The 16,764-nt window shown below is 32.3% G+C and overlaps 1 protein-coding gene across 1 annotated transcript; it reads right to left on the bottom strand.

The window, feature by feature from the left end:
• Positions 1–1,523: 1,523 nt before the first annotated feature.
• Positions 1,524–3,182, bottom strand: LOC110816154 (peroxidase N1-like). Its single transcript, XM_022044214.2, has 3 exons — positions 2,696–3,182; positions 2,400–2,565; positions 1,524–2,294 (listed from the first exon to the last, which is right to left on the bottom strand). Exons 1-3 carry the CDS (start codon positions 3,092–3,094, stop codon positions 1,888–1,890), a joined length of 972 nt encoding a protein of 323 aa, XP_021899906.2. The 5' UTR covers positions 3,095–3,182; the 3' UTR covers positions 1,524–1,887.
• Positions 3,183–16,764: the final 13,582 nt, after the last annotated feature.

The raw sequence follows: 16,764 nt of genomic DNA, 5'->3' as shown, positions 1-16,764 counted from the left end.
CGATGGGATCAAAGTTAATTGCACCTCCAACACTTGTTTTTCTAAAGCCCATTTATCAACGTTATGGGCCAGGTCTCTTTTTCAAAGCCCAAAATACAATCCATTACCACAAAATTCAAACCCATTTCTTCAAAACCTGATATATCCCACACCGTTCAATTTCTCAAAACAATCATTCCTAGTTTTTCCAAGTCCAAAAAACTTACTGGGTTATCCGAAAGTAAAAGTCAGAGGAGGTTTTGATAAATATACTTTTAAGATTTTTATTATAATTTTTATTATAAATATACTTTAATATTATGTAGCTCTGTTATGTTTTAAAGATCAATTTGGTGTAATGATTAATGACAAAAATACAAGTACCAATACAAAAAATCTTGTATAATACAGTGATTAATCAAGTATTTATCCCATTTTAATAATGTTAGACCAACAAAATCATACATGAACTTTTATTTCTTCTTAAATAATTTCCATATCATTTTTTAAAATATTAACATTTTAAAAACTATAATAATAATTGAAAATTTCAAGTCTACGTAACAAATTTCTTTATGACAGTATAAAAAGGTCGAAGCAGTGGTGACTGGTGAGTCACGGGATGTGTTGACTCAACGTAAAAAGGCACTGACGTCAACTTTTCATCTTTGGTTGCCAGTTGTGGACGTAAAAGAAAACAAACTACATATTTAATTATTAAATATAATGTCCATGATGTTACATATATATATATATATATATATATATATACACAGTTGCATCCGTATGTGTATATATAGTATATACAGCCTGCACCTTTTCTTTCCGCACAGTTCAAAGATACCATACCTGTCAAGTCAAAAAAGTCCATCTGAAAAGTAGTACGTTGATTTTTTTTTTTTTTTTTGGGTTATAGAAAATTATATGTAACATAATTTAGTTTAGTTACAGCAAATTATGTACAGGTTTGACATAGTTCGTTGTAAAACATATGTAGTATAATTTCCTTATACATATATATATATATATAGAGTATGTTTCTTTGAAAATTAAAAAATTAATAAGAACTAAAAATAAGTAGATTTTGCTATAATTAGATGATTCTTTTAGCAAAGTAAATTATAATATTTTGTTTTTACCATATTGGCACTAATTAATCATTTCTTACTTCTGCATTCCACTAAAAATATGTGATTTAGATTTTTAAGTTGCCTCCTGCATGTTAGAATATTATTTTACGTGAATTTCTATTATGAAATTATATTAATATTTATATGTACATACTTAATGAAATATATAAATTTTTTTTTATTAAAAAAAATTAACCGTGAATTTATTAATTAGTACCGCTAATATTATGATTAGCCTTATATCTTATTTCTTCTCACCTAAACAATGGAAAATGTGATAGACATATCTTATATATATATATATGTATATATATAGTTTGGCCAGGTATGATAGCATTGTTTTGGGTCTATATGGATATTTGAGAATAGCATATATGTATGTATATATATATATATATATATATATATTACATATAATGGTAATATATGTTGATTTAACAGAGATAATCAAAGTTCATAACAAACTAGGCAGATAGCTAGATCTTGTGGTACAAGTATTCGTGTGGGAAACAAAACACATTTGTGAAGAAAATTAAGAAGCTGAGCGAGTGACAGAAGACAAATCCGTCACCGCGCGTGTCTACTTCAATGATTTCCTTTTAACCGACAACTTGCATCTCTATTATTTTCTCTCCTTATTTTAGCCTTGACTAACATGCTTTGCTAACTATATAGCTTACGCCATATAGAGATATATATATATATATATCACTTTTACTAGCACTTGACAATATAGTACACCAATCATATGTAACTTTATTTAATTACTTAGTGATGCTTAGTTAATTTTTCCGCAAACTTTACGAATTTCACCTTGCGTGCCAGTTAGAACTCCAATGTTACTCATTTTAATCATGGATCTTGCAAATTCAATGCTGAAAGCATTAAGGGCGAAGAATCGTTGGACAATAGGTCTGGTGGAAGTGTCTGTCCACAACACTTGATCGGATTGGAGAACTCCTTTGCCATCTCTCAAGTTTGTAAAGTAAGATGTGTCAAATTTGTCTACACTTCCTGTGTCTAATGGTACACGTGTTCCTGCATTGCCATCTTGGGGACAAAGAGATTTCAATACTGGGAGAAATGACGGGCTTATGGAAGGATCAGATGCACCAGCTGTTCCATTGAAGTTGAATAGTCTGCCTGTAATTACAGCACATGCTGCAGTTCCAATGGTATGTCCACCTGTTCATAGAAAAATATATAGACATATATAATTAGCAAGTTATAACTTATTAATGAAGAAGATGAATGAAAACTTAGCAGTAGATATTTTGAAATAACACTAACCTGCAAGGACGACAAGATCCTGAGTGTTGAGATTTTTTATAGAAAATTTTCGTTTTTGCTCATTAACAGAGTCAGTAAATGCAGGAATGTTGGGACCAACTTCAGATGCCAGTGAAACTCTTCCATCTCTTCTCCCCGTAGGAACTGGCCAACTACGTGCTCCAGTCTGCATCATGTTAATATGCAGTTGAAATAAATTAATATACATAATCTATTATATATGCAATAAGTTGAATACTACCGTATATGATAAAAAAAATGAAGTACATGATATATTAGTAAATATTACTAATTACCAGGACCACAGAATCACGTGCAGCAAGGGCAAGGATATCAGAGCAAGAGACAACTCCAGGACATATAGAATCAAGTTGAGTCTTGGCATTTTGAATAACATCAAATCCTCTTAAATTTGAGTTAGGAATAGCAGTTTGTTCAGTGTTTGACCCCTCAATAAGGATCGAACCATCACAACCACGAACAAAACAATCATGAAAGTGCATCCTGAGCAACCCAGGAGCAATTGTAGGGTCGGTATTAAAACGAGCTTGCACTGCTGATCTAACGATCGACTCCACTTGTGGGCATGTAGTGGAGTAGAAGCCGACACGGGTACCTTGACCATACGCTAAGGTCGCATGCATGCCAAGTGCAGCAAACAAAAATATCAAGAAATAGACAGTAGTAGACATCATTTTTTTTTTTCTGTTCCGCTTAGTTTTGTTAAAACAAAAGCAAGCTTGGAATAAGAGTGTGGTAAGGCTGTGTGATTTTTTGAGTAGCAAATGAGAGATATATATAGGCGTAATGAAGTCAAAATTAGAGGAGAAAGTAAGCAAAGCCGGCCCTAAAAATTATAAGCCACAATCAAAGGAAAGGAAAGATTCAAAACATGTATATAATGCCATAGCCATAATTTATCCTGTTAGGACTTTTTCTGCACAGGCCAATTTTAGCTGATCCACAATAATTAGATGGTTCTATAGATATAGCCTTGAAGATATATGTCTTTGTCAACCAAGACTACTCCATTAAATTATATCACGTTTAGAGAAGGAATACAAAGCGAAATTTGGAATTCTTTCCTAGAACTGGTAATTAAATTATACTCTATTACTAATGGTATAAGTTGACGTATTAAAAAATTACTAAGAAATGAATCTTACCAACGTTAGTAACACGTACAATTAAGAAAATAAAAGTTTAGAAGGAACTGAGGATTTAATTTTCTATACTAATATTATAGTGTATAAAATTATATCTATATATGTATATATATATATATATATAGAAAACTAAATCGTGCGTCCTGTTCTGTAGAAAATTATAAGTCGGATGGAGCTCTAATTAAAAATACATTAGTTGTTACTTATTTTCTTTAATTAATAAATTAAGTATTATTTTTGGGTTCTCTAAAAAATTATTATGATGCATTAATTAACTAAAATAACTAAAAAGTAATGTAATTTTGATTAGTACCTAAATTATAATATTATTTATGACATTTATCATAAGTTAAGTTTTAGTAATTTAATTATTTCATTAGATTTTTTAAAAATAATTTGTTAATTTTTAAATACCAATTATTCTTTGGTTAAATGATTAATATATCTTCACCATTATTTATAAGGGTACAGATCAGAATTATTGACTATGGATTTGATGTGTTCTAAATTTTTTTTAAAAAAAAATGTATTTTCATTAGTTCAGATTATTAATTATATTATTATTATTAATGTATAAATTCCATCTATATATTTACAAATTATTAACATTTATGTGTAAAAAATTAGTATTTACAAAACTTTTTGTGAGTCGAAGATTAGTGTATAGTGCTTATATGGATTGGTGATAATTTTCAAAGAAATTCATTGATTAAATTTGACACTTGAAGAGGTTTGATCCCTTTCACGTCAAAATCCTGAAAGAATAGTTGAGGGTTTGCACGTCTATGGCGGATAGTGTATTGTGTATAGTGTTTTGCTTTCTTTAAACTCATGCTAGAATTTTCTACGTTCATTCCTCAAGAAATTATTCTTAGAGAAAAAAAAAACTAGTGTTGAATTATTAATTATAGTTATATAACTAGTGTTAAATTAAAAATAATAAATTAGTTACTTCAGATCAATATTATTTTTTTTAAAAAAAATTATCTTACTAGTTATGTTAACTCATGTACGTTCGAAAACAATTAAGTAACATAAACTTAACTCTAAGAGCGATGCTCTAAGCTTGATAATCATGAATAGGTTGCGCTCAAGTTGCGGAAAATATATAAATCATTTAACCCATATTAGTGTTAGACGTGGATTTCTATACTTTGATTTCGTACAATTAATAAAAGAAAAATGTATACTTGTTTTTATTAAAAATAAAATCTTGTAAATTCTCAAAATCAATGAGCTTGTTTTCACTTAATACTCTATTTTTATTAAAAAATAATTAAAATTTTGGCATTGAATTCAATTCCAAGGTGTGAAGAGAATAATTCACTATGTCATTTTGTTTTAGAAAAATTTCTAGAGAAAAAAACTGTGCGCAAATCTTTTTTTTTTTTATTTTAAATTTTTTGAAAAGATAACACTTAGTGGAGTTGTAACTTTTTATAATATAATAATATGTGAAATGAGTTAATTGCTGTTTAATTAGTTTGATTGAAAATATATGAAGCTTGACCCATCGAGAGTGATATATTTAATTACAAGTATATGTATAGATACTCTTTGGGTCTCTTTCATACATGCCCATAGTTATTTCACGAATGACTAATACCGCATGCTTTGTCGTTGATTAATTGATGTGTCGCTATTAATAATTGATGTTTTATCATATTAGAGGTGTAAATTAATTAATTGTTTGTTATTTTTTTTAATTAGATTACCTTTATCATTAATTTTAATGATATATCTATACATATTTGTTGTATTTGATTAAGAAAAATGATCTTTTTTTTTTTTTTACTCGGTAGTATGATATCAAAATAAGATTTTTCTTTCTCGATAATTTCCCTGTTTATTCTCTATCCTCTTATTTCCCTTCCATTTTCTTCAAAAACCATGCAAAATCTACTCTCTCAGTTTTAAGGAATCCAACTGATCCTTTCTTTTTACATCATTCAGATAATGTTAGTTTAATACTAGCGTCTCAACAACTCATCAAAAATAACTATACTTCATGGAGCAAAATAATGAAGTTCTGGATCTTATCTTCATTAATAAGTTACTGTTCGAGTATGATGTAAGATGTTAAAATATTTATCTTTTCCTATGCTTGAATTATTGAAATCCAAATTACATTCTCTCAATTTTAGGTTTATGGATGAAGACATTTGTCATGTTTGTCCTCTCTCCAAATAAAACATTTACTATTTAGGTTTCACAATAATATGTCCCAAAACCTATTTGATTTTGTACGTTGTTACAAATGGGGACTATTTTTTACAATTATTGATGATTGTACACATTTCACCTGAATATATTTTCTTAAGAATAAGTCAGATGTCATCATTGTAGTTTCACTTTTCTTCACAATAGTTATAAAAAAAAATTTAATTGTCATTTCAAAGCTTTAAAGTTAGACAATACATGCGAATCATTCTTTACTACTGTCTTTAATGAAAATGAGATCTTGCATTAATTTTCTTGTGTGAAAACTCTACAAGAAAATTCTGCAGTAGAGAGGAAATATTAATATATGTTGAATATGTAATAGATTCAAGACGACGTTGTTTTGAAAAAAACTCCAAAACAACACCGTTTTAGGTAAGAAGAAAAAAAAAACCAGGCATTTGCCTATGGTCGGGGAAGGTGAAGAGGCAGAAGCGTGTACACCTCTGCCATCGACTGGAAAATGAGGGGAGGAGACTGGCATGACGAGAAAGACGAATCATGCAGGACTCCTCCCGCCCCTTCTTAAAAAAATTAAGTGGAGGGAAGCCGATCGGTATAAGAATAAAGAGAAAGAGAGGAAAAAAGAGGGAGAAGGTCACGACAACCATCAGTCAGCAGCCGAGAAAGGAGAGGAGGAAGGAGAAGAGGAAAAACGAGGAAGAGAGGATGGTGCTGCACGCGGCGGTGCGCGGGAGAAGAGCACAGTTTGTGCGGGGATTTTGGGTGCATTTGGCCATTCTGCAGCTCCCTCCGGTGTGATTCCACCAGATTTATTGTAATGCCCAAGTTTGAATTTAATGTAAATTAAATTTATTTAAATGTAATTTTTAAATTTTTTTTACTTTATTTTGGAGTAAAAATAAAATAAATTTGATGGAGGATAAAATTAAAAATAATTTCAAGAAAAATATGTGAAAATTTAGGTTCTTATGGTATTTTAGAAAGAAAAATCAGAAACCGAAGTGTCAAAATATAATTTAAAAAAATTTTACCACGTCGGATGTCCGGTCAGCAGGCCCGATGAATCAAGACGCACCACATGGCAGCGGACGCTGACACGGTAAAACGCAGAAGGCCACGCGGGCGATCTGCGTGCCCACAATCGAACGACTCAAATCTGTTCCCGCATGCACGGACGGCCCAGATGCGTTCCCTCTCCAAATGTCATCGACCGGTCAGATTTGAATGCGATCGGACAGTCCAGATTAGATCGCGATGGTTGCGATGAACGGTTCAGATTCACTCTCTATTTAATCACGATCGGACGGTTCAGATCAAATGCGATGGATGGTCCAGATCAAAAGCGGACGAATATAAATAACTTTCATCTACACCAAACCCTAACCCTAGCTGCCAGACTCCCTCGTCGGAGAAGAAGACCCAGCCGCTGGGAAGGAGACGGCCGCCACCCACCGCCGCACTAGAGCCCTTTCCGATTGCCAAAAAAGGTACAAAAAAAATTTTTTGCTCGGAATTTAATTTTAAACACACTTATGGTCAAATCGGAACAAAAAGACTGGCCGATTGACCGAAAAACGTGGGCAAAGTTCGGCGGCGCTACCGCAGGAATTCTATAAAATGCCTCCGATGAGACCCTTCCTGATTCCTGTTCTATATAATTTTTTCACCGTTGTGATCACCGTTTTCTTTTCTACGGGTTAATTGGAACAAAACACCCAACCGCAACATGAGCCGAAGGAGCTGCCATACCGGAGAGCCCCGTCGCCGATGAGTTTTGATTTTTTATATTTTTTCAACCAACCGAGGCCTCTTAATATATTTTCTCGCAGGGATTGATGTGAAATCGGTTGAATCTGGCTAAAAAAAGCCAACCTGAGACGGACCACCACCGCGGACGGCAACGCCGTCGCCAGAGCACGGTGGAGTTACCGTGCCAGAATTCTGTAATTGGCCAAAGTGGGCCCTGAGACTGATTTTGGGGTTGTTTGGAATATTTGTAGGTACTTAAGCACGTTTTGATTCCCAAAGAAAAATTCAAGGAACCCGAGAATTACTTGTAGGCGTTGTGAACAGTTTACCTTTTCGGGCACTAAATTGAGTAAGAATTCCTCACTCTATTCTATGTTATAGAATTGAAATCTAATTAACAATAAATATGGCATTTTGTATAATTTAGAAAATATTTATAATTAATTATGGATTGCTAATGGAGTCAAAATCATAAATTATTCTCTGTTGATTTTTGTTGATTGTTTTTACAATTAAATGCATGATAGTGCCTTATTGATTTATTTTATAGCTTTGAATGCATGTATTATTATTTTATATGTTTATGGTTGAATTGAAAAAATAGAGGTTAAAGGTAAACGGAAAACTTTTGTGATTACGTGACTAGATGAAACGACAACCCTACTGGACATCTTGAGAGATGGTAGACGGACCGGATACATAGAGAACCCTACCGTAAACGTATCTCATACCGGACGGGGTATGGAGACTATGTAACTTGGCGCTCATACCGGACGAGATATGGAAACGGTCCGCTTCACCTTCATACCGGACGGGATATTAAGGTTTAGTAATTTAGCATTCATAGTGGACGGGGTATGGAGACGGCCCGTATAAAAATGTTAAAAGAAAAAGTTCACACGTGGTGGGGACATCCCTATGAACCCCCATGGATACCAGCAGGTAGGCTGATGAAAAAAGGACAATTGTTGTTTGATGATTTGAATATGAAAGTATAATATGTGCTATATTGTCAAGTATATACGGAATTATGATATATATATATATATATAATGTTATTGTTTTTCATAGGTTATTTTTCATAAATTTCACTACGGTAAGAAGACGGTAAATGATTTTATTATTGACAAACAAATTTACTTAATTTAGTGCTCCATTAATTGTTTTTGATTTTTTTCTACCAATATTTATTTCTGTATCGGTGATATAGTGTGATATTCTTACTGGATAGTGTAACTCATCCTTTATTTAACCATTTCAAATCAAGAGTATCAGAATCCAAAGCTCATCTGCAAGAGGGTTGCGTGCAAAATGCTAGTTTTCTTTATTTTCCGTTCATTTTCTTATTTCTTTGTATTTATTTTAAAATTGTGAATTCTGTAACACTAATTGGTACTTTAAGTTATTGTATAAGAAATGTAAATCTTGAATATTTATTTCACTTCCGCACTTTAATTATTATTTACTTTCTTTGTATATTTTCAAGGTTGTTACATTTATGTTGGATCCGAGGGCGCAGGGCACTCTGCGGTGAAATTCGGCCGATCCGTAGTGGCGATCGGTGATGAGCGGCGGCGAGCGGCAGCTACGTATGGCGGTCTAGTGGCAGTACGTGCAGAGGCGCACGGACTTTTAGTGATTGTGTACGGTGAGTTCTAAGGGCCTGGTTCAGATACGTGAGTTCAAAAATCCTGATGATTTACTGTTTTAGATTTAGGGTTTATTAATCCTATTTAATTTTGATACAACAAATTACGTATCTAGTTTATAATTATGAACAAGTCTAGATATGTGTGTTTCAAATTAGGGGATAATCAGCTCGTTACTAACCCGATACGGATATCACTATAATGGGTTGATCTTGTACATCAGAGATAATATCACGAACGAGATTTAGACAAAAATCAGGTAAGTGCGTAAGTGTTTACAAATGTGGTTTAATCTTTTTGATATATTAAAACTGTGACATTTAATAATTGATGATTAAACACATGATTCCGACATGATTTTTCTACTGATTGTTGTGTTCTTATTTATGTTCATTACTGAAATTGCTGATGAATTGTTTTGCTATGTTTTGGTAACTGAATTCGTGTATATACTGATTGTTATGTAACTGGGAGTATGTTAAGAATATGTAGAATAGGGTAGAGTGATGAATAGTTATAGTATGTGTGTTATAAGTATAAAATATATTAAATAATAAAAATTAGAAAATTTATTATTGAGATGAAATAAATAGATAGATAATAAAATATTTAGAAAACTCATTTAACTAGTATCACCGAGGGATGTATGTGTGTGTAGCCTTTTGACATGTGATTGTGGTAAACCCTACTCATGGATATGGCTTTAGCCAGACGTGGCAAAGTGATAAGAATTGTGAACTTAATACAGTGTACTGCAAATTGTAATATGTAAACTGAACTGTAATGTATTCACGTGGTACAGGAGATCCTTACTGCTCTCGTTGATACTAGCGAAAATAATATCGCGCAGTGAAACTATTTTAATAGGATATAAACCGATTTGAATGGATAGAAAGTCATGTGTAACGTTTATGATACTAAAATACTGAATTAATATCTACTGAATTATTTACTATCTAAATCATGATACTAATTACTTAATTATACTATTTATTGAACTGTTTATTCCCTGAGTTATGATACTGAGATGATGGATTCTGAATATTTATTAAATAAACTAATTTGTAAGATTCAGTTAATGAATTAGGATGTAGATATCACGTATTTTCTGAAGTAAAGAGAAAAGTGTTTTGAACCATCTCCGTCAATAGTTTATGTTTTTCACCAACTTGGATAGATTATCCTATTATTTATTGGTTACTTACATGCTTATTGAGCATATTAAGCTCACCTCGTTCTTGAATAGTGAAAAACTTGCGAGGAGATTATTCAATTTTTATTTTAATTCCAACAGTACTTAGTGCCAATCGTTTCTTTTTTAATGAGTATTTATTTTAGGGTTTAGACATATCTTACAGATACTAGATATTTTGATATACGTATGTAAGGAATGTAGTTATTATTGTTTTAAAATTTATAGCGCAAAGTATTCTTATAGATTATTTTATCATGACATAGTGTGCGTATGGTCAGAACTTTGCATGGGAGTTCGGGTTGTCACAAAATATCACTAGAGTTTTTTTTTATTTTCAATCTAAAATACCTTTGCATTTTTTGAATATCTTGTACAATAATTTTTAAATAGAATATACTGTCGTCTTCTTGACAATAAATTTCATTATGAGTTATTTTACAAGAGGAGTTTTGATCACTTCCTTCTCTGGGTATTTAGATGTCTTGTCTTTGACTCAAGATTAATTGCTCATACATGCAAATTTGATTCTCAAGACCGACCCATTGTGCTTTTTAGTTTTCAGTTAGAGTAAAAAAAAATACAAGTTATTTGATTTTTACATCATAATATTGCTTCTTGGAGATGGTAAAAAATAATTAAATCTCCATTGTATCTTAAAGATTTTTACATCATAATCATTCTCTACACACTATTTTATGTTCAATAGCTCGTTGTCTGGATCCTCGTCTCATAAAAAAGTTGTCTCTATCTTATAAAATCTTTGTTAAGGCTCTTTATTCTCATATCGAACTACGTGAAGCTGTAAAGCAACAAGCCATCTATAAATTTACACCACTAATATCTTAAAACATACATGTATATATATATATATAATATTGAAGTATTTTAAGACACATATTGAATATATATATATATATATATATATGAAAATGGAGATCCACAATCTAGGGGGGAAGAAGAGAGATAAGGTGGCTTACACCACTAATATCTTAAAACATACATGTATATATATATATATATATTGAAGTATTTTAAGACACATATTGAATATATATATATATATATATGAAAATGGAGATCCACAATCTAGGGGGGAAGAAGAGAGATAAGGTGGCTAGCTAGTTATGTTTGTTTCAATCAATCTGGTAAAACATGAGCTATCCAAGTTGTTTTCTTTGAATTTTAGACACCGAAGCGGGAGAGGTACTGGTCAGCATTTTCTTCTTTTTTATAAAATAAATAAATAAATAAATCTTGGCTTATGTATATACATACAGCTATTACTCAAGACGCGTATACACGTCCCTCTCCTTATAACATAATTAATTATTAAAATATTGCAAATTGTTTTCATTATACACATGTATGTATATATATATATATATATACGAATTATATTAAAGAATTGAATTTTAGATTATTAAAAGAAGGAATATACTTCTCTACCCATTGAATTCACAGTTTTCTTTTATTATAAATATAAAAATTATATTCCTCTCACTAATATTTTTCTTCTTCTTTTTTTTTGTTTTTTTATATTCTCGAAATAGTTTAGTAATTGAACTTTATAATTTTATATAAACATATTAGAATTAAATATATATATATATAAAATGTAACGTGTAGTAATTTTAATATAGTATCTGACTATTATTTGATTAAATAAGGTAACAATTATTAGTAAAGACTTTTAAAAAGAAATTAAGCGAATATATGAGATAGCGATAAGGTCGTGTGGACTGCACACTGCATTTGGATAGGGTTAAGTGAGTTTCGCAGTATATAATTAATTAGGTTTATGTTGTACTTTTCTTCCACGTACAAGTTGCAATTATTATACATTTTTTTAAGATATAAAACAAATTATTTATTTGCTTTTTAAAAATAATTTATATGGTTTTTTTTTTTTTAAAAAAAAATGCTTCTGTAGATCTTTCTTCATCTGAATAACTTATTTTATGAGTATAAACAAATTATTTTTCAAAAAAAAAAAAAAAAAGTTGTATAAGATAGTCTTGTAGATTTGTCACAAGATTAAATTTTTATAATATTTTAATAATTTATGTTACTTAAAAAATAATATTAATTTTAAATAATAATTTTTAAAAAATTTTAAATATTAATTAATGATTGATTAACAAACAGTGATTGACACACGTACAAAATGTCAAACAGTTAAAAATATAGTATTTTAGTCGGAATGTAGAGTTTGTAACCCGATTCTCAACTACTCATTGGTTTTCTTTCTTGAAATAAAAAATTAAAGAGAGGAAAGAATTAGCTAATCAAAATTATTCAAGGCAGAATGAAAATTCAACAGAGGTAGTGTGGTTAAGTTTGTAATGTAGTGAAGTATAATGTTAATATTTTCACGTGAAAAGCTAAAGAACAGAACAAGTCTTCATCAATGCTTTGAAAATTTCGATTCTTTTTTATCTTTAAATCTTATAATTTATTTTACGTGTCACACTCTCCTAGCTAACTAATTTGACTAATTACTACTTGATTACCTGTTGTTATATCATTCTTGCGGCTACATACATATACACCTTCTATATTAAACCTTTACATTATATATTTTTTTTGTTAAGTTTACAGTAATTTATGTGGTTAATTTTCTCTTGTTGAAAAGAACTTTAAAAAAATATTATTACTTAATAGTAACTAAATTATTCCCATTATATATATTTTATAATCAATTATTTTTTATTAACATGTACGAAATATTTAATCTATATTTCTGAACATGCAAATATCTAATTCTCTTTCATTTATCCTTCACATATATATATATATATATATGTATTGTGTTTAATTTTCTAGTTTCAAAGAAGTTCTGCTAGAGAAAAGACAGACGGATTGATTGTAGCAAATTGCCATTTATCTTTTCTGATTCGTATGAGCCTTAAATTTCATCTATCATTTTCTTTCATTTGATTTCCTGGTAGTTACATAATTTGGAGCACATGAATGTGTTCTCTTAATTTTTGTTGTCTTTTCTATAAAAAAATCTTTTGCTACGTATACCCTTTCTAATTTTCAACGAATTGAAATTTATATATGTTCAATAATTAAAGGTTGATAATAATAATAATAATATATATATATATATGATATTCAGAAAGCAAAGTGATGCCCTACTTCTTGTTTTTTTTTTAAAAAAATATATATACATACTCCAATAATTATTCTAAAGGTGCATTTAATTTTTGTAAACTATTTTTGACCATAACAATGTTAATTTCAAAGGTCATATATCTATAATTAGGTTCTTAAGAGAAAAAAAAAAATAAAAAATGGACATGATAAAGTCGTGTTACATATTAATATTACACTGTATATGCTATATATGTCAGAGATATAAATTTTGAAATTAGATGTAATCGATCATGTTTTTGTTTAATTAATTAATTAAGTAATTAACTTGCAAAATAAAAGAAATATTGATTCTGGCACGGAGGAATCACGCCACTAAGATTTTGGAGATTAACTTGATTTTGTCAATTGGTCAGAGTATACATAATTTCAAATTATATAATAATTATTATAATTATAATAATTATAATTAGCAAGAATATTATTTGGATCTTTTTGAATATATCAAAATTCAAACTCAACGCTCCAATTAATGCGGAGGATGCTCTTGCCGCATCCACTAAAGGATAATGTTAAATAATTTTTCAATAATTCAGCACAAAACAAAAATTTTCAGATAAATAAAAAAAGAAAATTAGACTCCAAAAAATAAGTTTTTTATATAATTTTTTCGAATTTATACGTGTTTTTTTATATATAGAAACATGTAATTAGTTAGAATATAAAAAGGGTAAGTTGCACTTTAATGTATTTTGATTTTTTTTTTTTGTAATTTTAATATATTATTATTATCAGAAGAAAAAAAAATTGAGTATATGTGCAGACGTCTAAACTTGAAAGACTAATAGATGAAAGTTTAAAGATTAAGTAAATGAAGAAAAATTATAATATAATTAATATATACATAAAATCATGTGAGTATAAGATACAAGAAATCTGAAATATTTTTTTTTTAATTATATAGAAATTTTTTCTTCTTTCTTCTTCGACAAAACTCGTTAAAATAACATGAGGGTTGTTTTTTTAAAAAAAAATGATCAAGAACGAACCTCATCTTATCTTTTCGTGATTGTATCGTATTAATTGGATAATCAAGTTTTATATTCTTATATATATATATATAGTATTTAGGCTGGGTCGGATAGAGAACGAGGCCGGCCTAATCTCGTTCCATACACACAAATTATGGACCACCAATAAATACCTTAACCATCCTATTTATATATTTCGTGTTATTGTATTATATAAGTTAAGATGGAATTATGTTGCCAGTTAGGGAGACTTGGACGGTAAAATTCAGATTAAAGCCACACAAAAAAAAAAACCCAACTTTATAATAGGATAATTATGCAGACTATATATATGTAGCGCCCGGAAAGGAGGAGGAAAAAAAAAAAAAAAAAAAAAAAAAAAAGAAGGGGGGCCACGTCAGCAGCCACGTCAGCAGGCCCGGTCAGCAGTCCCGGCCAACCGGGGCCTGCCACGTGGCAAGATCGCGTCACTCCGAAAGGAGCCACGTTGGCGATCCGCGTGGGTGCGATCCGACGGCCCAGATCAATCACGCGATCGGACGGCCCAGATTCAAACGCACGGACGGCCCAGATTCAATCAAAAACGAACGGCCCAGATTAAAACGAAACGAACGGCTGTGATCAAAAGGCAAGGGGTTATAAATAGAACCCCCACACCAGACCAAAAACCCTAGCCGCCAGCCGCTCGCCGGAGAAGACGAACCAGAGGCCGACCGCCGCCACCCGCCGCCACTCGCCGCCGCACCGGGGAAATTTCCGACCGCCGATCGAGGTAAATTTCATACCCCCGACTCGTTTTTCCCCACTGATTCCTCCTATGGCCAAATCGAAGCCGAAATCCCGGCCAAACGGCCGGAATACGCGGCCGAAGCCCAGCGGCGCCGCCGCGCCCCCTCTCGGTTTTTGCCTCCGACGAGGCCCTTCCCGGCCTCCGTTCGATGCAATTTTTATATCACCGTGATCACCATTCTTTTCTCTACAGGTTGACCGAAGCCAAATCACCAAAACACGAACTTCGCCGGAGAGTCGCCGTACCCGAGAGCGCCGCCGCCGGTAAGCTCCGCTTTTCCGTGATTTTTTGGCCCCCCGAGGGCCCTAGGGTTGTTTTCTGACAAGGACCAATGCGAGTGTGGCCGAATTCGGCCAAAAACGGCCGAAAACAGTCAACCCGAGGCGACTCGCCGCCGCCAGCGGCGGCGCCGTCGCCGGAGCACGGCGGAGCCGCCGTGCCGGAGTTGCGATTTGGGCCGAAAGAGGCCCTGGGCCTAATTTGGATTTTTTTTTGGAACCCGTGCAGGTACTGTTAGCGTGTTTCAGTTCCCCGGGAAAAATTCAGGGAAAATTAGGGACAGCCTGCAGGCGCACTGTGAATCGTATTCGGATCCCGAAAACAAGTAAGGACCCCTCACCCTATTTCCTATCACGGTATTAAAGTTCAAAATGATAAAACAATATTTCTTGAATTAACGCATGTGTGAAATTGCTTAAGGTTGTTAATGGAGCCCGAGTCTAGTGTGATTGATGATTTACTGTTATTTGGCCTGTTTACAGCTTTAAATGCAAAATGAGGTTTGATGTGTTCATTTTACAGATTTGTGTGCATGTACTACGTTTTTATTAATTATGGGTTGAATGACTGAAAAACTGATACTGTATGTTGTCTGTTTGGTATGAATTACGATTTGCTTGTTTAAATGTGAATTGATGATGCTGATTGAGGAAAAGGAAAAATGAAAGATTGTGTAGACTGATAATTGTATTATGGGGGTCAGCCTGACTAGATATCCTGGGAGATGGTGGACGGACCGGGTCCGTAGGGAACCCTACCGGGATTGTGGTCTCACATGCCGGACGGGGTATGGAGATCTTATGGTTTTGGCGCCCATACCGGACGGGGTATGGGGACGGCCCGTTTCACCCTCATACCGGACGGGGTATTGAGGTTTATGGTTTTGGCGCCCATACCGGACGGGGTATGGGGACGGCCCGTTTCACCCTCATACCGGACGGGGTATTGAGGTTCATGATTTTGGCGCCCATACCGGACGGGGTATGGGGACGGCCCTGGAAACTGATTATGAATGTTAAAGGTTAACGGGTAGCGGAACCCCTATGGACCCCCACGGATACTAGTAGGCTGGTAAATGAGAAAAAGATATGTTGTACAATGATTGAATTACAAGAGGCGTGATAAGTGTTATGTTTTACAGCTTAGATTATTCAATGATTATGATAATGTTATTGTTTTTCTCATATTGTTTTCATAAATTCCACCAAGGTAAGTGGATGGTAAAA

Source organism: Carica papaya, chromosome 6, assembly GCF_054855325.1.
Source record: "Carica papaya isolate Zhongbai chromosome 6, ASM5485532v1, whole genome shotgun sequence".
NCBI classification, from domain to species: domain Eukaryota; kingdom Viridiplantae; phylum Streptophyta; class Magnoliopsida; order Brassicales; family Caricaceae; genus Carica; species Carica papaya.
This window is presented reverse-complemented; position numbering and strand designations above follow the sequence as displayed.